This window comes from Penicillium taxi (assembly GCF_028828555.1).
Source record: "Penicillium taxi strain IBT 34144 chromosome Unknown utg000001l_segment0_segment0, whole genome shotgun sequence".
Lineage (NCBI taxonomy): Eukaryota > Fungi > Ascomycota > Eurotiomycetes > Eurotiales > Aspergillaceae > Penicillium > Penicillium taxi.
The window spans coordinates 831,724-851,858 of NW_026643203.1; the positions used below are offsets into that span (position 1 = coordinate 831,724).

The 20,135-nt window shown below is 45.2% G+C and overlaps 6 protein-coding genes across 6 annotated transcripts; 5 read left to right on the forward strand and 1 right to left on the reverse strand.

Annotated features, from left to right (window-relative positions):
- Window positions 1–174: 174 nt before the first annotated feature.
- On the forward strand, window positions 175–1,101 carry mrpl4 (mitochondrial 54S ribosomal protein uL29m; the record flags this gene model as incomplete). The annotated part of the gene is made up of 3 exons (XM_057202979.1): window positions 175–529; window positions 597–763; window positions 961–1,101. 3 exons carry the CDS (start codon window positions 175–177, stop codon window positions 1,099–1,101), a joined length of 663 nt encoding a protein of 220 aa, XP_057067052.1.
- A 453-nt stretch (window positions 1,102–1,554) lies between these two features.
- On the forward strand, window positions 1,555–3,353 carry N7495_000310 (secretory pathway gdp dissociation inhibitor; the record flags this gene model as incomplete). The annotated part of the gene is made up of 8 exons (XM_057202980.1): window positions 1,555–1,600; window positions 1,654–1,678; window positions 1,736–1,795; window positions 1,869–1,896; window positions 1,952–2,297; window positions 2,353–2,904; window positions 2,953–3,210; window positions 3,265–3,353. 8 exons carry the CDS (start codon window positions 1,555–1,557, stop codon window positions 3,351–3,353), a joined length of 1,404 nt encoding a protein of 467 aa, XP_057067053.1.
- Window positions 3,354–3,651: 298 nt separating this feature from the next.
- Window positions 3,652–4,231, reverse strand: N7495_000311 (PaaI family thioesterase; the record flags this gene model as incomplete). Its single annotated transcript, XM_057202981.1, has 2 exons — window positions 3,652–4,065; window positions 4,127–4,231. 2 exons carry the CDS (start codon window positions 4,229–4,231, stop codon window positions 3,652–3,654), a joined length of 519 nt encoding a protein of 172 aa, XP_057067054.1.
- A 714-nt stretch (window positions 4,232–4,945) lies between these two features.
- N7495_000312 (origin recognition complex subunit 4) lies at window positions 4,946–7,127 on the forward strand (the record flags this gene model as incomplete). The annotated part of the gene is made up of 2 exons (XM_057202982.1): window positions 4,946–6,439; window positions 6,501–7,127. 2 exons carry the CDS (start codon window positions 4,946–4,948, stop codon window positions 7,125–7,127), a joined length of 2,121 nt encoding a protein of 706 aa, XP_057067055.1.
- Window positions 7,128–13,106: 5,979 nt separating this feature from the next.
- N7495_000313 (uncharacterized protein) lies at window positions 13,107–13,677 on the forward strand (the record flags this gene model as incomplete). The annotated part of the gene is made up of 2 exons (XM_057202983.1): window positions 13,107–13,431; window positions 13,595–13,677. 2 exons carry the CDS (start codon window positions 13,107–13,109, stop codon window positions 13,675–13,677), a joined length of 408 nt encoding a protein of 135 aa, XP_057067056.1.
- A 2,632-nt stretch (window positions 13,678–16,309) lies between these two features.
- flbA (developmental regulator FlbA) lies at window positions 16,310–18,509 on the forward strand (the record flags this gene model as incomplete). The annotated part of the gene is made up of 4 exons (XM_057202984.1): window positions 16,310–16,837; window positions 16,919–18,047; window positions 18,104–18,291; window positions 18,357–18,509. 4 exons carry the CDS (start codon window positions 16,310–16,312, stop codon window positions 18,507–18,509), a joined length of 1,998 nt encoding a protein of 665 aa, XP_057067057.1.
- Between the last annotated feature and the right edge of the window lie 1,626 nt (window positions 18,510–20,135).

Below are 20,135 nucleotides of genomic sequence, written 5' to 3' on the forward strand. Positions count from 1 at the left end.
GGGATTTGAAAAATGCTGACTTGCTTAAGAAATATGGTAGCAGGGACAACAGTTAAGACTTCGGGAACTACTTGGTTGCCGCGAGACTCCAGTCACGTGACAATTGTCCGTTCTGAACGAAAAAAAGGAAGCCGTCAACCCGACCTGGATTGAATCCCCAATTCAAGCGCCTCAATGCATCGACCATCTCTCACTCGTCTGGCCCAATACGGGGGTCTTGCTCTCGCCGAGCTACCCCCGCCATACTTGGCCCCGTCTCTTCACTTCTCGATTGCCCGATCCACCCAAATCGCAAGCTTCTCTACGAGTCCAGTGGCCGCTGGACGAGATATGAACAGAACCCGTGGCGTGTCAGCCATTCACCGCACTGGTCCGAGATTCAAGCTCACTGTCTCCAAATACCCATTGCCCAAACCCGTCTCTCCCGAGAAAGCTCAGCCGCGACCCCAAACCCCCAATCACGGACTATGGGCCTTCTTCCCCCCGACCCACGAGGCACTGGGTAATCCCGAGACCGATATGAACTTCGGTGAGTGGATTCCGACTCCATACCAGCTGATTACCCCCTATTATATATGTACTGATCGTGAAACTAGGCCGTCCATGGGGTATCCAAGAGCTTCGTGGGAAGAGCTGGGACGATCTCCAAAAGCTGTGGTGGGTCTGTTGCAAAGAGCGCAACCGCATTGCCAGCACAAACATGGAGAGAGATCGCCTGAAGATTGGATACGGAGAGCACGAAGCTGGCTTGCGGGACGATGCGGTAAGTTTGTTGAATGTCTTTACAGTGATGAAATATCACTACAACTCATACACACCCCCTCCTCCAATACCATCAAATGTCCAATATATTGAAATGTCTTTATCATGGCATTAGATACATGTCCCTTTACACACTTGCTTTATATCTTACCCCTTCCTCGGTTCTATTGTATGCTAACAAAGCCTCTGTTTCTCTAGATCCGCAGCACCCAGAGCAGCATCAAGCATGTTTTACGTGAGCGCTGGTATGCTTGGGAGGAGGCTGAACGTCTGTTTAAGAAAGGGGCCCGACCATCATCGTTCGTGGAGGAGTTCGTGGAGGAGTCCGAGTCCAAATAAGTGTAGTTGAAATCGTTGGAATCGGCCCACGATATGTAGGAATAGTTTGAATTGTATGTTTCTGTTTATTCTCGACTTGTAAAATAAGACAACTTTCGATCAAAAGTTATTCTGTTGACAGCTGAAGGCTAGACCTACTCTATGGGATCCCGTCCGTAACTAACCCTTTTACCTGAGGTAAAAGGGGCTCTATGGAAAAAAGGGATAATCAAAGATATAGAACTGGTGTCTACCTAAATTCAAAATCAGGGGTTTTAACTAGAAAAATGAAAAGAAACCAATTAAGGTCAAAAAGAAGTCACTAGTGTCGGAGCCGTCAAATAGTCTCCCCTTCTTTACCGCTCGTTGATCCGCGGGGACAAGCTACCAGGAGAACCTTCTTCTTCCCTTTTTCCGTCTTTTGACTTACCCTTTGTATCTACCTCTTCAATAACCTTTAATACTTTACCCATCATGGATGAGATTGCCCCAGAGTACGATGTCGTTGTGCTCGGCACTGGTATGTTTTGCTTGCTACCCCGCGATTCTACAATACTGACCAGCTTCTAAAAGGCTTGACCGAGTGTGTGTTGTCTGGGTAAGCTTGACTCTTAGGCACATTCACTGATGAGAAATTGTACTGACTGTTCATCAGTGTCCTGAGTGTCAAGGGTAACAAAGTCCTGCACATCGACCGCAACGACCACTATGGAGGGTACGTCACGGAATTCCCAGCTCCCAGCTCCTCCCCCCGCTACGCGCGTACAAATGGCTAATAATTGATTCAGAGAGGCTGCCTCCGTCAACATCGAAACTGTACGGTTACTGCCCTGACGATTGTGCTTACATACTGACCTGATCTTCTCTGCAGCTGTTCAAGAAGTACGGAAATGTTGCCCCCGGCGAGGAGCCTTGGAAGAAATACGGACGAGTCAATGACTGGAACATTGATCTGGTTCCCAAGCTGTTGATGGCCAACGGAGAGTTGACAAATATCTTGGTGTCCACCGATGTCACTAGATACCTCGAGTTCAAGCAGATCGCTGGCAGCTATGTGCAGCAAGGCAAGGGTGCTAAGGCGACCGTCGCCAAGGTGCCCTCAGACGCTGGTGAAGCCCTCCGTTCCTCTCTTATGGGCCTTTTTGAGAAGCGTAGAGCCAAGAAATTCCTCGAATGGGTTGGCGAGTTCAAGGAGGATGACCCTGCTACCCACCAGGGTTCGTAATCGCCGTCCATACCCTACAACTGAATAAAACCTCTGACATAACATAGGTCTCGCCGTTGTCAGCTGCACCATGAAGGAGGTTTATGACAATTTCGGCCTCGAAGATAACACTCGTGATTTCGTTGGTCACTCCATGGCCCTCTACCCCGAGGACAGCTACATCTCCCAGCCCGGCATGGCTATCGACGCTATTAACCGTATCCGTCTCTATGTCAACTCTATGGCCCGCTACGGCAAGTCTCCTTACATCTACCCCCTTTACGGTTTGGGAGAGCTTCCCCAGGGCTTCGCTCGCCTGTCTGCTATCTACGGCGGTACCTACATGCTTAATACCGATGTCGACGAGTTCCTCTACGAGGGTGGAAAGATCTCTGGTATCAAGGCTACCATGAAGGATCCCCATGAAAACACGACTGAAATGAAGTTTGAGACCAAGACCAAGAAGATCATTGCCGATCCTTCTTACTTCCCCGGAAATGTCAAGGTTTCTGGATACTTGCTCAAGGCTATCTGTATCTTGAAGCACCCCATCGACAAGACCGATGGCAGCGATTCACTGCAGCTGATAATTCCCCAGTCTCAAATTGGTCGCAAGCACGGTGAGTAAAATAGATTTCTAACAAATGAAATGACACTAACATAAGTAGATATCTACATCGCAATGGTCTCGTCTGCACACAACGTCTGCCCCAAGGGTTACTACATCGCCATTGTCTCGACAATCGCCGAGAACGATACCAACAACCACCTGGAGCTTGAGGCCGGATTTGAGCGTCTGGGCCAGATCGAGGAGAAATTCATGGGACCCCCGATCCCGCTCTACGAGCCCCTCGAGGACGGCGAGAAGGACAATGTCTTCATCTCGAAAAGCTACGATGCCACATCTCACTTTGAGACCACGACCAGTATGTGCTGCCTTTCTAATTTTTATTTATTTAACTAATCGTTCTGTGCTCTAGTTGATGTGCGAGATGTGTACCGCCGGGCCACTGGCGAGGAGTTGGTTGTTGAGGGTCTCCGAGAGGGCCAGTCGCTTGCTCAGGAGTAAAAATGGTTCGATTCTTTAATTTAAATCGATAGCAGAATCTTTTCCAGCCGTTTTGACCATAGTTCTTTGAACATGATTGACTTTCCTTGTTCTTTTTTGTTTTTCTCTCAGTCTCCTATTAAATGCTCCGTTCGGTCAATCAAGTGACTGGCGCAAATATATACGTACAGAGTACATGTCTGTCCTTTCATCTTATTCTGTAACCACGAAGCTCGCAACGTAACGATATCAATACAGGAAAGTACATTGCTCTAATAACCTTAGAATGCATGCTAGAGACTTGGAAGAATCGCCGTAGTCAGATCTTTTGGTTGACTTCGGGATCCGTATTTGCCTTCTCATGCTCGCCAACCACACAGATATCTCCTGTATCTGCTCTCTGTATCTCTGCCCTGAGAAGCGCCAGCCTTTTGCCAATATGGATCACCTCACATACAATCCGAGCCTCCGACCCGGTTGGCACAGGCCGAATATAGGTCGTCTTGAGATTGCGACTCACGCCACCCAACGCAAATCTGCCAGGTTTTGACATAGCCAGAAGAATCGAAGTTGACAAGACATCAATTAAGGTTGCTGCACATCCGCCATGCAAGTTGTCCATGGGGTTGCTCAGTTCCGGAATAATATTGAGAAGAAATGAGACTTTGGCTGGGGGTCCCCGGGTTGCAGATTCAAAGCGCAGGTTGCAACTGCGCGCATTGAAGTCCCAATGCTGTGTGTAAGATTAATGGTTGGTTACATTCAAGAACGGCGATTTTAATATGTGCTCTTACCTGTTTGTTGCCCAGGCCCATGCCCGCTCGGCCTATTTTCTCGTAAACGAAATCCTCGAACTCGTCCAATTCTCGTGCTGGTCGGCTTATGGCGTTTTCTGCCATTGTGAATGTTGTATATGTGAGGTAGTATGGAAAGAAGACCCTCGCGAACAATATGAAGGTGTTTGATTGTTCTTCACCCCCGCATAGCTCAGTTGACGAACCTCGGCACGGATGGATGATGACCGACAAGAGATTATCAGCTTTGAGATGGAAACATTGAAATCAGTGATTTGGTGTTTTTAATCTTTTGTACTAAGTCTCATTGCTTTCCATGTCGAATACTTGCTGTAATTTATAATCGCTTTACTAAGTTTCCAGCAACTATATAAGTATTTTGCCTATTATCCCTCAATTTAGAAGGCCGGCGAATATCATCAATACGCCAGTATTATCAGATCAACCTTGTATTTTACCAAGATCTTTCAAATCGTAACTTATTTCCTAACGATCACCTGACTTCGCGTCCGGTGTTGGCCTCAGGCGAACAAGATCGAGGACATTTGTTGCGGAACATCAATAGTTGCTCTACAATTATAGTCGCTCGACCAAACCTGGAAAGGTAAACTTGAAACATTTGGAATACTTGAGTTCCTACCTTCTTCCGATATAATCGTTCAATGCGCGTCCCAGAATAGATCGCTTACGACTACACAACCTTGATCGAGAATAGCCTTCTATACAACACAAGCTTTGTTCGAGATCCTAGGCTCATCGCATCACTTTTCCACACACGGTCCATCTATATTCTATCGATTATAGAATCTAAATACAACCATGAGCCCCCATTTCTCAAAACGGAGACGTGTTTTCGAGGAGCCTACCAAAGATGAAGATGGAGACATTGAAATGGAAAACGGCGGGGATATCTACTCGATAACATCATCTCCAGAAGCCCAACCCGATTCCGAAGATCAAGATCATAGTGGTCCTAAGGAAAAACCATCGCGACGTCGAATTGCGAAAGGAATAAACACACTAGACCAGGACGACACAAACGAGGCCCGACGCGCGGAAGCCCAAGTTGCGAAGAAGCGGTCCAGTGTACGGCAGCGTAAAGCACCTAAAAGGTTTGAAGACGAGGTTCTAACTCCGATGCTGAGTCGGAGAGCGGCTGCTACACCCCGAAATACACGTGCAACGAGAACAGTGAAAACGCCCCAAGGGGATTCTATTGAAGGTGATATGGAAATTGATGATCAGTCACCGCAACCCACGGCCTCAATTGCAAGAACAAGATCTAAGAGGAGCACCGTGAAACCTAGATCAAGTAATGTGCGCACTAAAGAAAAGGCTCAGGATCAATCGCCTTCGCCGGAGGATGACGATGGTCTCGATGAACTTGTTGATCTCCAGCTGCAGGAAACCCTTCAAAAGTATCAAACGGGCGTGCAGGAGGATGCTTTGATTACAGAGCCACTCCCAGAATACGTCGAAACCTTGCAAAATATTTGCAATGGTGGCTTGCAGAATGAAATGCGCACTCTGTCAAACATTGTTCTCCAAAAATTGTCGGGGAAACGACAGATCCCTCTCAAAGGCCTCGAGAACGAATATAAAAAAGTCAACCACTTGATCGAGCAAACGGTCACATTGGGAGAAGGTAACTCAATGCTTCTTCTTGGTTCTCGGGGTAGCGGGAAAACGGCAATGGTGGAAACGATTATCTCGTCAATTTCAAAACAACATGGCAGTGAATTCCATGTTGTCCGTTTGAACGGCTTCCTCCACACAGATGACCGTTTGGCTCTACGGGAGATGTGGCGTCAACTTGGTCGTGAGACCCATACTGAAGATGACGCTGCAAAGGTCAGTTCCTATGCCGATACGATGGCAACTCTGTTGGCGCTGCTATCCCACCCAGAGGAGTTGTTTGGGGCGTCTGGGAGTAAAGACTCGGTTGCAGCCAAGTCCATCGTCATTCTTCTGGATGAATTTGATCTATTTGTCACCCACCCGCGACAGACTTTATTGTATAATCTTTTCGATATTGCTCAGTCACGGAAGGCTCCAATCGCCGTGATTGGACTCACCACCAAAGTTGATGTCACTGAGATGCTAGAGAAGCGTGTCAAGAGTCGTTTTAGTCACCGATATGAATTTGTCCCACTTCCTAGAACTTTCGAGATATTCTCGGACATTTGTATGGCGAGCCTGGGTCTGGAGGATGGCGAGGCTTTAGAGATTGCAGAATCAATTGGCTATGAGACTACTATTTTGCAAACAAATGGCTGGAAAACGCTGCTTCAAGGGTGGAACCTATACCTAAAGGTAAAACAGCCTCCATCCACCTTGATTTTACACGGCCTAACTAATCATTTTGCTCCTTCAGCATTTGTGGAATGACAAAGATTTCCAATACTATCTGAGGAAAATCTTCAACCAGACCAAATCTGTCAAGGAATTTCTCACGAGTGCCTTAATCCCCGTTGGCGAACTCTACCTCAGCAGCCAGGAATCCGACACAGCGGCATTCCAGATTCCTACTCCAAAGAGCTTTGTCACCCAAACTCTCGCATGCCCCGACCCAGCTCCGCTTCCGTTCTCAACATCTAGCGGCTCATCATCCAGCCCCTCATCACTACCACTGGCTCTGTTACTCGCAGCAACACGCCTCGCAGCTCTATTCGACCCAGGCCACGATGGCGTTCAGTCCCAGAGCCTATCTCCCCTGGCACTTTCTTTCCCAGCCGCCTATGCAGAGTATGTGCGGCTTCTCACATCCGCCAAGACATCTGCTTCGGTGTCTGGTGCGGCTGCAACCCCCGGTCGTATCTGGGGCCGAGACGTGGCAAGGGAATCGTGGGAGAAGTTGGTGATATGGGGATTGGTCACCCCAGTTGGTAGTGGAAATGGTACTGCTGATGGGCAAATGTTCCGGGTGGAGATGAGCTTCGAGGAAGTCGTTGAGATGGCTGGCTCGAGTACTTCACTAGGACAGTGGTGGCGCGACAGTTGATCCTACTCATATATCCTATATCCTTTTCTATATCACATCCTTTATCATATTCCTTGGTAGAATATTAGCCTCATTCATTATCTAAACCAAAAAATATCATGCATACCAACATCTGGGCAGTACCGATGACCTGGTATAATTTCTTTCTTCTTCCACTCGATGCTACCTAGGCATGAAACTTGACAGATCACAAATGACATAAGGTACATCAGGGAAAGCACGTCCCCGCCATCGGTTTAAGCTTCGAGCATAAGCCAGGGCTAGACAAGTTGAAATAAAAAGTTACCTAAGAGTCTGTAACCGGCTTTCGATGTCGGATGTTTGCTTCTACGCACCCTGCAGTCAATCCCGATAATCACTAGGCAGGCGGCCTTCGTATGTAAGTAACCTTAGATGCCCGTGCAGAATAGTAATGGAACCATGACGATCTACTCCGTACTCCTTCGATATTGTTGAACGCATATGGAGTAACTTTAAGTTATACTTGTTTAGGAATCGATGATCTATGCCACCCTTGTCTCACGTCCTGCAGCTTGCCGTGTTAACATGCGGTTTAGCATGCCAAGAACTCCGAGGATTGGATGGAGCAATGTCAAGCTGTTTGTAGGATAGACTGTGATTGTGGCGTAGAACCTTGAAAGGGGCTAGGTATATGAAAGTAGAGTGCGGGGGTAAGGATCTACTGCGTGGTACACATGTGCAGATGGGCCACATGGTAAAAGCGAGGATTTCAAGATTTTGGCAAACAAATAAGGTGACACACATGTGCAGCACATGACTTCCAGTCTGGTATCTTATGTTCAAGGCTAGATAGAACTCGGCACTTAGCCTGGAAAGGAACGTCTCCAATACCTAATGCGCAAGAAGGTTCTCTGCCTATGTATCCAAGTGAAACCGTACATGTACGGCCATTTAGGCTATGGATATGGAGTTAATCTATTCTGATCAATAGGGATTATGAGAAAAAAAAAGTGAGGTGTCGTTACACAACTAAAATCACAACATGGAAAGGAGTTACTGTTCATTGGCTAGAATGTTTTCTCGCCATGTGTCAAAAGGGACATCATGCTATATGGCATGTCTCTCAAACTCTTATCCAAAAGCAGGAGGGTGGCAACCAGGGGCTGTTGTGATCTACCTGATACCTAGCCCTGGGTACATAGGTACATAGGTACATAGGTACATATGTACATAGGTATTTAAGTATTTAGGTAGCCTTGTAGTCTGCGGATCCGCCGATGAGCATACTACTCCCTACAGGAGACCCGTGGACCTCGGGATTGAAAATCGGGCCTCGGGGACACCTTGTTAGGATATGCAACTTCTGAGGTCATAGGTATTAAGAAAAGTCCGTCTAGTTCATTATCCCAGATCTCCGGGACTAGCTTCAGTCTTGATCAACTAAAGAAGTGAACCTTGGAAAGAAGAAGTCCTTTGGTTACCTACGCAGCTAGTTACTGCAGACTCTAATTGCCCAGGTATGCAGAGTATATGTATGGGATCGCGGAACAGCTCCAAGTCATTGGTTTATCGAGTTCCAGTTGCATCGAGACTACGAAATAACATGCAGTTGCAGGTGGGAAGATGTTTGAGCGTGGAGCAACGTGGTAGAAGAAACAGCCAAACAACTATTCAGAATTTAGCTCCTGTGGATATTAACCCGGATAGGGAGTAGGTAACCTTTGTATCAACTACCTAGAACGACTAGCTGCAGGAATCCACACTTCTGCACTTCTTGCATGGTAGCTTCCTGCTTTTTTCTTATTAATCTGGTCTTCTCCACTGATGCCTAGACCGTTTCTTGAATGGAAGGGGGCTTTCGGGTGATAGGACAGGGGTTAGGTACATAGGCTGTTGTGAATCTTCAATTCGGCTGATTGTACTCCGTACCTACGTACCGAATGTAGATCATATTGTCTTTCCAAGGTTTCTCATGAAACTAGTATTTACTATCTATCCTGGTATTGCTCTAATCATATCAAATATGACAAGCTACAAGGTAAAGTGTCAAGGTGGTGCCTCGGAGCCGACAATTCTATGGAATAGCTCTAGCAACCCTTTCATCATATTTCAAGGATGAGTCTAGCTCTCCTGAAGCCCTCCTGGAAGCCTAGCGGCAGCTTAATATCCGAGAGAATGATAGTCAAGATGGTATTCACGGAGTACACTCCATTAATGACTTGGAACGACAAGAATCAGGACTCCCCCCGCCCTCTTAGATTAGCTAGTTAAACTTATGTAATTTACCTAGCCCTGAAGGGAGAAGGTCTTAGAACGGACCATGAGACGACGGGAGATAGATAGGTAGTATATGCCTTCGGCGATGGCCAGTGCCACCTCTGCCTTCCAGACCTCGGGATGTGGGAGAAAAATAAATGCCTTGATATCGCTGATCCTTCTTTATTAAGAGCTTGAAAGGTCCACCTCCTGATGATTTTGCAGCTTTGGTTTCTGCCTAGAAGTATCTATTATGCTGTGGAACACTCGGGAGGGGTGAACCACTATAGGGGATAAGTTTAAAGTCGAAGATTTGCTATATTCAAGACCACCTGTGGGCACCTTGGCAGGATTATGTTTGAAGCATGAATGGATTATCCACTATCCCTTAATAGTAGACTAGAGTACTCCACGCTCTAAATGTTCAAGAATCCGAGGCCGGTCCCGAAGTCGGCATACAAGTACAATCTGATCCGTGCTGATTAGTTTGAACTAGGTCTCCTTTAATATAAACCCCACTTGCAAGTTTCAGATGAGCCTCTTTTATCTACACCATACTCATTATAAAGAGCTGGAGATGGAGCTTCATTATCTAGGTATGGAGTATACAGGCGTTCATGGTTGCGCTTTCCTTTCAGAGAGTACGCAGTCGCTATTTACGTACATACGGATGGACGAATAGCCCTGGAGATGGGTGATTCGTAATATAATGTATAAGTGGATACTGTCGTGCAGCTCCTTCTCTGCTGAGGGATTTACTACCGAAAATTCGGAAACTGAACTTGAACAGAGTGCGGAGGAGAGATGAATATGGCATATCGACCGGAATTATTATGGATCTGTTCCCAAGTTGTTTAGTTCTGTTGCAGAATTGGGCTTAGCAGTTCGTAGTAGAAGACCAAGACTACTTACACACAGACGTATATAATTCAGGATCAAAAGTGCTAAATTGAATGCGCACGTACACTTCCATAGCAATTGATAGCGAGCCCGTAGCCCAAGTGCATTTGCTCATTTGGTCCGAGAATCTATATATATGTACCAATTGCCAAGCCGTCACCCAAGTGCTAACTCCCTCTCCGCTGTCCTGCAGTAGTCAAGACGTCGATCAGGGTGTGTTGGTGTAGTCTGTGGGCCTGTGCAAGGAAAACGGTGATCGCCTTCATACTAAGCAGCCGCTACCCCTGTTAGACCCAAGACTACTAAGGACGTCCATCCATTTTATGAATGCATAACTGCGACTATCACAGCAAGAAAGTAGCTATGCTTATGATTATGTATATTTGCAAGCGTTTAGGCTACACAGAGCGGAAATTATCCCGATCTTGCAAATCCTATACCCTATACAGCCTAAATGGCGGAGAGTGGACCGTATGATGTTTGACTATTTTGCCAAGGGCATGAAACCAAAAATCAGCAGATACTCGTAGCAGTGATAATCCCCAGTGTGTACTCCGTACAAAGTGTACGAAATAACGGAGGAATGTAGATAAAATGGAGAAAACAGGTAAGCCTGGGTTTCCAAGCTTTCTGGCCCCCAAACAAGTGACAGGCGACTATTCTCAATCGAGAGAGTCAGCATGCATGAGACCTGCAGGTTACGAAACACGGATTCATTTCTAACAAACGACCCAATATGATCCGAAGTTCAAAATGACCAAAGGACGTGATAACCAGTGCCACCCCTGAAAGTGCCCGGGGCGGAGAAACAGACCAAGTAAACTACCTCCGCGGAATTTAACGGTATTTCGATATTCTCACTACCGAGTACCTTCCGTGTATACACTCAATGTCCCAAAATTAACATTCTTTAAAAAGCTACATGGGCAAGATCCACTTCGGTTCTTATGCAAGTCACTAGAAATCAAGATGGGCGCCACTAGACAGTAACGTTCATAATATCTTTTTTCGGCCTTTTGGTCTTTTCGTCCTTATTTAATCTCCCCAAAATAGAACCTGTCAAATTTAGGTAGATCTTCCACGTGGAAGACCTCGGGAAGGAAAGGGGTCCTCTTTGATTTCTCTATCCCGTCCACAAGTGTGGTCCCCAGCCGTGTCATGAAATTTGTGGAGTTGGTTTCAAAATCAAGGTATTATACAGAGCTACGTGGCAAAGGAGGGTGAATAGAGGCTAATTACCTACTTAACCTAGGTGCATTCAAAGGATCATTATTCCACGAGTAGATGATTTTTCTTCATTATAACGTTACATTAACATTAAATTGTTTTTCAAAACACATGGCTAAAGGTTACCAGCAAAGCTTCATACCCACTGCCAAGAGTCCGTCTCAAATATGGGTTTCAGGAACCGATCCTTATTTTCCATATTGATCCCTCTGTCTCAGCTTTGTACGGAGCAGAGTACCAAAAAGCTGAGAATCCACCCTGAGAAATTGATTGGTAAGAATTAAAGGATCGCTAATTTGCGCCCAGAGTGGTGGGGCGAGACTCCAACTCTTAGCGTCTTCTAGAATCATTCTAGAAGGTTTCTAGCGCCAGAGCTTTGCCACGCGCGAACATTGGATTTGAGACCTGAATCTGAAATTATACTTCGGACGGTATCCTCTTTCGAAGAAAAAGAAAGGAAAAGGGGAAGTCTGGGCTCTTGTGTTCTAGATACTTTATAGTTACATTTCCGATTTTTTTTTCCCTTTCTTCTATATATAGGAATAACTTTGGAACATAATTCCGAAAGTCTCTATGGTAGTGGATAGAGAGTCAATGACGTGATCTATTTGGATGAGTTCTTCCATTATCTTTACACTTAACGGAGAAGTCCGTATGGATCGGATTGGTACTGTGACGGTTTCTGTCTTTTTACGGTTCGGGACGTCCCGATTACTGTATTTGGTATTTTGTATTTGGAATTTGACGGGCTTATCTGACTAGTCTTTTTGTCCCCTCTAGTTTACGGGATCGACATAGGTCTCATTTTAGAGAAGCTTTGACCGTACATTAACTGGAGGTAACCGTACATGAACTGGGGTAACTCTTACTTGAATATCATACTTCTTCACATATCCTCCGTATGCCATTGTATGTAGATAGTAATAAAAGTGTTTAGGCTCTGGTATCCATGGTAATTCCAAACTTCATGTAATTAATGTCCCGGCTTCAAGTCCAGACTTCAAGTCCCGGCTTCAAGTTCCGGTCTAGGTCCCGGACGGAGAGGGACACGGGAGGAAGCCCATGGCCCATGCGTGGCCACATGGCAAAAGCCTTTGGATTTGGGTTTAATTACATTAAACTCATCTATATCCACCATACTGGTTGGGTCCTTATCAAGTTGGTAAGGATCCAAACCCCATACCTACCTTCCCACGTGGAATTTAGGCTTGATTAGTTTCAGGTACTTGTGTGCCAACTTTGGAACTGTTTGAGATGATCGAACTAATCTAAATATTGTTCTAGGAGTCTAATATATATACCGACATAGGTAGGTATAGAACACGCTAACAAGGGGGAAAAGACTAGATTCAGTTTGTAATATGGAAGGGGCAAGGATCAGAAGGATCGTCCATCTGTCACCACTAGTCAAATCGTGCTTTGAATAGCACGCATTGCAAATAATCTCCTTACAGCAGATCAAAAAGATAGGCTGATGGGGTATAATACTTGATTAGGTATGCGCCACAAACTTTCAGAGTATTGGCATTAGGGGGCTGAATGAAGGTCAGAGCCACGCTAACGCTACCTCGGTAATCAGTAAGCAATTAGTTCAGAGAGTTCGATATAGGTCAAGAGATGCAGGAGTATCCGACCATGGTACTAGTCCGAAACTCAAAGCCGAAAGCCACATTCCTGCGGACGAACGTTCGAGCTGGGTGGACGCTGCATTCCGCGAGGAACATGCAATTCCTATGCCGAGTAATGTTCCAGGGTTACTGCTACCTCGCCGTGATAACTACAGGCAAGGGAGAGCTCGTTGTGGATGATCGGGTACGGGCTTGTCCTACGAGAGCATGGGTACAGGAACTCTCCAGAGCTCTAGTCCATGGCTCTCTGAACATGTGCCTTGTAGAACCTAGCGTGGTATGGTCGTTCATTTTAGTTGAGACCAACGATCACAGCAGCCGCAATGAGCCTAGTAAGCAAGTTAGCCCATTTCTCACACAATTGACATGATTCACAAGCTCTTGTACGATCTCAGCCGCACTGCTCCCCGGAATGGATTAGTTGATTTTTCTTCGTCTAATCTGTTTTAGGAATAATTTCATATTTATATTGGAATTTTCAATGAAGGTGTTCAGTTCAGGCCAACAAACCCAAAAGCCTAGTCGCGTGGGCGGTCAGAGATGATAATACCGATACCATACACGGATACCATGACTAATAAAGTTCTAATGATACCAATTTTTACCCTTTTCGATCTCGTACCTAAAATGATCCATGGAATTCTGGTAAGAATCAATAAAGGCTAATCAATTCCAAACCCTTGGCCTGTGTATCAGCGATCAGTGCTACGAGAATGGATCTTTGAGTTTCGCTATTTCGCCCTTTCGCTCTTTTGTCTCCATTGACCGCAAGTTCAAGGCAGAATGGTGATTTATCCAAGAACATTCTAGCGGGCCCTCCTTTTTTTTCAGATATGAACCCATTTGATCTGGACAGAAATGGCTCCTGAAGCGACTATACCTGGGATCGTCTTTAGTATCCATGGATTTGTTCTGTGCCTAGGTAGTTTAAGGTTGTTGCTCAATAATAGATACTAGAAAATACGGAGTATGTTTTAAGTAGTAGACACTTGGTTTTATCGCTTCCAAGGTCTGGTGTTCCAATGGGGACCTCGGAAGTTGAGGGGTCGGCTCCCAGAGCCTTTACGCCGTCGTCGTAAGCACGTTAACTAAGCACTAAAATTTATACAGTAAATTGCCCGGGCATAAAGGTACAAAGGTTATCAATGCATCTGGGCATCTTCATTTTAGTTGCAGTAGTCTACTATCATGGAACATTAGAACTTTTGCCACGTGGAAAAGAGCTGGAGAAATTTGATAGATCCCTTGTGACGTATCGTGTACCACGTATCACATTGGATCTGCATAGAATCTCGAATCATTAACAAAGGTTCAGCCAATCAGTGTAGTCAATTCTAGAGGGATTTCGGACGTCGCACTGACGTTCTTTCCAAAGCGTCTGATACCTCGCTTTCAACGTTGGAGTTTCTTCTCTTACTAACTACAATGTTATTTAGTATTATTCGTGACCACTTGGGAAATTGCCAAGGCGGAGTTTTGCTGACGTGTCTGGTAGTGACCTCACAGATCCTTTGAAACGGGCGGCCCATTGTGGAGTTGATCTATTCCATATGTAGGTAACTGACTACTACTAAAATGGTAATATAAAGCGCGTGACAGAGACTCTGAGATTGCGAATAAGTGGTATAGAAGATCGCACCACTATTGAGGCTCAATCGCTTGTGTCTTCAAATGGCAAAGTAATTAGTCCCAATGCTGCAAAGCATACTAAGAAAAGGATGGCCTTGTTAGCCCCTCTTGGACTGGGATTTAATGAATACCTACGGAGTGATTGAATTGCCAAGGCTGCTGGAAATTGTAGAAGAGTACTTAGCTTTAGACATAGGAACTGATATCCCGATTGTGATTCACGCTAGACTTTAAAAGCCAGGACTAGATAAACCGCTAGACCCTAAAGGACAGAACTAAAACTAAATCAGATAGTGGTTGGGGGAAATTAGGTCGTTTCTGTCCACGTGGGCTCCGCCTTAGCCGAAACGAGTATAGAGAAAGAAAATAAAACAAAGAAAAGGTGGCGCTAGGCTCCACAATTGAATTGATTTTTCACACGAGAGATTTGGCGGTGAAACATATGGACATCCAATGTACACAGTACAAAGTATAATGTCAGGATTTCCTTGTGTCAGATAAATGTCGCAGAGATGTCGGAGAATAATAGAGGAAGATCGGGAGTTTTGGGACTTCGATAAGGTTGACATTAAACATGGTCTCCGTAACGAAAAAGAATTCCACGTGGTGGGAGCTTTGAAGATTTAGATCAACATTTCTTGTGATAAGGGGCGTTACTACTTTAGGGTTAGTTCAGTGACTATTCATGTTGTATTATATACATGGTATTGTAAGATACCACGTTCGGACTTGTTCGGTCATTCTTGACTGGTTTTGGTACAACATGGGTTCTAGAAGGGAAATCAGTGGTCGTGGAATCATAGACTAGGTTTTTCTTTTCTTATTTTTTTTCTTTCTTTTTTTCTTTCCTTTTTTCCCATCTCTTTTTCCCTTTATATCTTCTTCCTCTTCCTAATACTATTGAGTCTAGTAAAATATAACTAAACGTAAGAAGTAAAGGGTTAAAAAGAACATGGAAGACCGTGCACCGAAACAAGGGAACACCGATCTTCACTATGAGGCAATCCCTTCTGGCCCACGTTATAACACCAAACTCTTTCCGGATTCACGCGTGGTCAAGAAGTGGGTCAATGACAGGCTTGAATTGTGATTCTTCATGAGAATAATGTATTTATTTTATTTTATTTTATTTCTAATATTCCTATTTTACATATTTTATTTTCTAATTCTACTTTTTTTATCCGGGGCCCGCTCTTGCTTTTCCCCCTCTATTCTACTTAGTACTTATCCCCTCCATCCGTATCTTCCTTTTAAACTTATTTGTAAAGAATTAAATAGAATTATAAAATACAAATTATAAAAATGTAAGGTATTTTAATATTTTAATATTTTAATATAAAAATTATAAAAAAATAATAGTATAATTTCCACTTTCCCAACCCCCCATTCTTACCCTCCTCAAAACTTACTCTATACCAAGGAAGAGTGTCCCACTTCTACATTTTTATTTATCTGGTTTTTATTATCTATGTTTTATTTTACCTTTTCCCCTTAGTGTACAGAGATCGTGGGCCTTGTTTGAATTACCCACTTTTCACACTCTTCCCGAAGTCTGGTTCACCCAAATCCCAAAACCATTCAATGCCAACCCTACCTTCCGTGAACCACGACCGGGAATTCTCTCTTCCTCTTTCAGTTCCTGATTCTATTCCTCCTGTTCCTGCCATCTCCCCGACTAATCAACCCTCCCCTTTCAACTCTTCCACTTTCACTAGATCTGTCGTCGGTTCTATCTCCCGCCGCAATCGACGTTCTTTAGCCACCTTTGCGCATAAGACTACAAGTGCTCTGGCCGGTCTGTCAATCGGTCAACCTTCTTCTTTGCGCGCTTCTCCTTTTGCTACAAGTCTTTACAAGCATTCCCCCTTGACCCCTCCACTATTAGACAGTGATTCTTGCGAGCCATTGTCTGACTTCTCTTGTCCAATCTCACCGGACTTTGCCGATACCTTGACTATTCAAAATCGTCGCTCATTTTTGCAGCGCCCAATTACTCCTCCTCAAGAATACCGTTCTGTCCCGTCGGGAACAGCGCAACTCGCGCCCAAAATGCACCAAACATCATCTCGGTTGTTGCGCATGACCGAAGATGAGCGCCCCTTTACCAAGGTAGGTTTGCAGGAAACAGCCAGCATTGGAGAAAATACTGGCATAGTTGCAATCGAAAAGCTGACATTATCTCGTCTTTAGGATTTCATGGACTTGTTCTCCACTCTGATGGTTAGCTTGAAGTTGGACTCGCATCGTGTTCGTTTCACTCGATATGACCACACCTTTACTTCCGAGGAGGCAATCAACAACTTGGGATCCCTCAAGTTCTCCCAATCGAACCGAATGCCCGACCCGAAGGATCCGTCACGTATTGTCACCACCACTACAACCACCACCTTCTCCATGGCCAAGGAAATGGCACGTTCAGTCTGCCAACGTTTTGTCGATGCTCGCTTCATCGAAGCGGTTGATGGCAGACCGTTGGCAATTTTCCCCCTCAAGGGAGCTCTTTTCCAATTGACACCGAAGGGAATCAACATTCTGCAGCGTTTCTGCCAGCGGAATGGAATTACTGCCCGTCACGTGATGGACGTACTGGAGTCCCCCCGCAACACAATGCAATTAGTGAACCTGGAACGGGATACCGATTCTGACAAGCTGTCCCATGACCGAGCCACGATCGAAGTGATTTTCCGCCGCTTTGCTGGACAGGATGGCCCCAACATTAAGAGCAGCATTTCGACCTCCGATTCTGATTCGCTAAGCGACTACTCTAATGGTTTGGTGGGTGTGAAGATGGCTCGGGAACGGAAATTGCTAGATGGCAAGGTCTACAACAACACCTTTACTGGAAAGGGAGCCGTGGATTGGTTGATGGATTGTTCGACCACCATTGAGCGCCGAGAGACTTGCTTGATTGCCGAGCTGTTCCTCAAGTACGGCCTAATCACCATGATTCAAGACGATAAGGCATTCCCCGACTCGAATGCTTTGTTCCAACCGTCCAAGTACTCCATCTATTGTATTACCGATCGAGGCCAGCGTGTATGTGGATGGATTGCCCGTGATAACAAGAACCGTGTGGAGAGCACCGCCTACGACAGCCGCGGCATGCCTCGCGATTCCAACAATGCTCGCTTGACACACATCCTGCAAGACCCCGCTCTTCGTTTATTGTTCCGTGAATTCCTCCGGTACTCCCTCTGCGAAGAGAACTTGTCCTTCTACTTGGACGTCTCTGAATTTACTTCCAGCTACCACAAGGCGGAGAAGACCGGTACATTCACCAAAGTCGACTCGGTCCGGGAAACCTTGGCTGCTGCCTACGGTATGTTTAATTGACTTCGATTCGTTATATATTTTGTTTCGCTAATAGGTTTCTAGGCTTGTACAACGCGTTTCTGGCCCCTGGATCTCCTTGTGAGCTAAACATTGATCACGCCCTGCGCAACAGCCTGGCTAGTCGCATGACCAAGGCTGTCGGTGACGATGATTCGATGTTTAAGAGCCTTCAGGAGGTCGTACATCTGTTTGAACTGGCTCAAACATCAGTTTTCAAGTTGATGTCTAGTGTATGTGTTCACCTCTTGTCTCATTTTCACCTAGAAATTATGCTAACTTTCTTGTGAAATTGCAGGACTCTGTCCCGAAGTTTCTTCGTGACCCTAAGTACTCTGTTGTTCTGCAAGAACACGATGTTGATATTTTTGGAGGCCCTCGTTCGTACTCACCGACCCCTGCAGGCAGCGGCCCAGAACGTACTATGAGCCGTTCAGCCCGCAGCACATGATAGAAGAACGACAGTGTTGATTTTTCTTTCAAGACAGTACTAGACCGGCTTCACCGTGATTCGAGTCTCCTCCCATCCCCTGTCAGCCTATAACCGCCAAGCTTTCAACCCCGTTATGATCTGTGAAACCTGAGTTACGGCTTTATACTTTCATAACCTGTGTGACTGCAACGCGGAGATGACACTCGTAACGGGCTTTCTTCGAACAACCATTGACCATACCTCCGTATGGTGCGAATCCCTCTATTTTCGGACATGATATTCACCAATCTTATGATCGATTCCGACTACGAACGCCGAATACCGAATGCCTCTTGTTTCAACATAGCGTCCAGCCACTGGGCTGCTAATTTCCTCCGACACGAGATTTTCTTTTTCCTTTTTTTTTTTTTTCTTTTTTCTTTTTTTCTTTTATTATTATTATTTCCTTTGTCTCTTTCAGCCCCCGACCAGACGTTACGATCGATGTTTCATGTCATAGAAAATGGCCGGAATTTGGGCGCGACTTTGTAATATTTGGATGACATTCTCTTTATTTCCTATCTCTCCGCGTCCTGCCCCTTTTTTGCATGATACTCACATGATATCCACATCCCAAGCCGGCCTTGAGCCAGACGCAAAACAAAAGATGAAAAAATATCCAAAAGATTGGCGGCTAAGTTGTGCATATCCTCAGTCATGTGTGGTTTTTTCCTGAGCATCAGATATGGCGTTTTTCCTCATTTTTATAACTTTGCATGTTTCCATCTCTTTCCTATTCTTTGTTATCCTTTTATTACCTGTTTATTGGCTTCTCTTCTATTTCTACCTTATATTTTGCATGATTTCCCCCCGAGCAGTATCATCTTGAGATGTTTTCACTACTTTGATGACTGCATACCGTTTCTTGAAGCGGGAAGGGGGGAGGGGGACACAGCGAGTGAATTCTTACCCTGTATGTCATTTTATCCCCTACCATGGGAACTATCATGGACACAGCTTCATATTTTTCTTCGATTTCTTCCATCAGTAGTATAGCCCACCAACCTGCCGAGACTAGGGTCTTTGCAAGTCTAGATTGCTATAGGCGTTGATGTTGTACATGGGTTGACGGGAATGAGAACCATGGGTTTAAAAGATCGATGCATCGATCCCATTAGATGGCGATTTGGGGGATTTATTTTATCCGACATTCCTTGTTACCACGGTTGTGGTTGTGTGCTGGAAAGGGAATTTCTGGGGCAATGTTCATGATTCAGGCTAAATTTAGATCTGCTCTAGATTATTGCTTGGTAAGATCAAACCAAGTATGTAGGTTTTATGGATTCTAAAGACGGAAATTGAATCCGGAGCCAAATGTCTGAACCTGTATGAATGGATACCAAATACTGTTCACATACCTAGATACCATACCAAGGACAGTGGGTCTCAATTTATGAGTTCGAAATCAACTTTAGATAGACTGCAGGTTTCTAAGAGTGGAACAGAGCTCACTAGGTAGATCTAGGGTGGATCTGCACAGAGGACAGTCAAACCCTCCAGTGACTGCCACATTGAATATGCAGTTGTTCATGCGATGCGTACGGTAATTTACATTACTATGGCTATGGCGTATTGAGAGGCAAGATAAGATGTTTAGATGGGAGA